This window comes from Phytophthora parasitica (assembly GCF_000247585.1).
Source record: "Phytophthora parasitica INRA-310 unplaced genomic scaffold supercont2.210, whole genome shotgun sequence".
Lineage (NCBI taxonomy): Eukaryota > Oomycota > Peronosporomycetes > Peronosporales > Peronosporaceae > Phytophthora > Phytophthora nicotianae.
Window position 1 is genome coordinate 9842 of NW_008649196.1, and position 596 is coordinate 10437.

Sequence of the window (596 nt, forward strand, 5' to 3'; positions counted from 1 at the left end):
GTAGCTCGGCAGCTTGCAGATACCACCAATCCAGAAATGCGGGATGTTGCAGAACACGGCATCTCCAAGCTGCAGCAGTTGCTGTCGCAGTTTGCAGATAATCAATCGGCGTTTCCGCTTGTCTATGATACTGTGTACAAGGGAATCATTTCGAGCGAAGCGTTGGCCAGGAACGATATGAACGTCGACTTTGGGAATGGTGTGTACAATGACCACCACTACCATTATGGCTACATCGTGACTGCTGCGGCCATGGCGCTCTACTTGGACCCGAATTGGCGTCACTCAGCCGATGCTGTCAAGCTTCGAACTGTCGTTGATACACTCATCCGAGATGTGGCTACATCGTCTCCTATGGGAAGTGATCCGTACTTTCCGCGTTACCGATACTTCAACTGGTGGCTGGGGCACTCATACTCTCACGGCGTGACTCCGATGGCCGATGGCAAGGATGAGGAATCTACATCTGAAGAAGTTAACTTCCTCTACGGGATTGCTCTGTACGGCCAAGTCACGGAGAATGCAGAGCAACAGGCGCTGGCAAAGTTGATCCTCAAGGTGTACGTGCGCGCTGTAAACACTTACTTCTTGCTGCG

The 596-nt window shown here is 51.8% G+C and overlaps 1 protein-coding gene across 1 annotated transcript in view; it reads left to right on the forward strand.

Moving 5' to 3' along the window:
• PPTG_24766 (hypothetical protein) overlaps positions 1–596 on the forward strand; it is a gene marked incomplete at both ends in the record, with an annotated part of 2963 nt that overhangs the window by 1476 nt on the left and 891 nt on the right. Inside the window, one exon of the mRNA XM_008918461.1 lies at positions 1–560. Coding sequence (XP_008916709.1) covers positions 1–560 — 560 coding nt within the window. The remainder of the gene's footprint in view (positions 561–596) is intronic.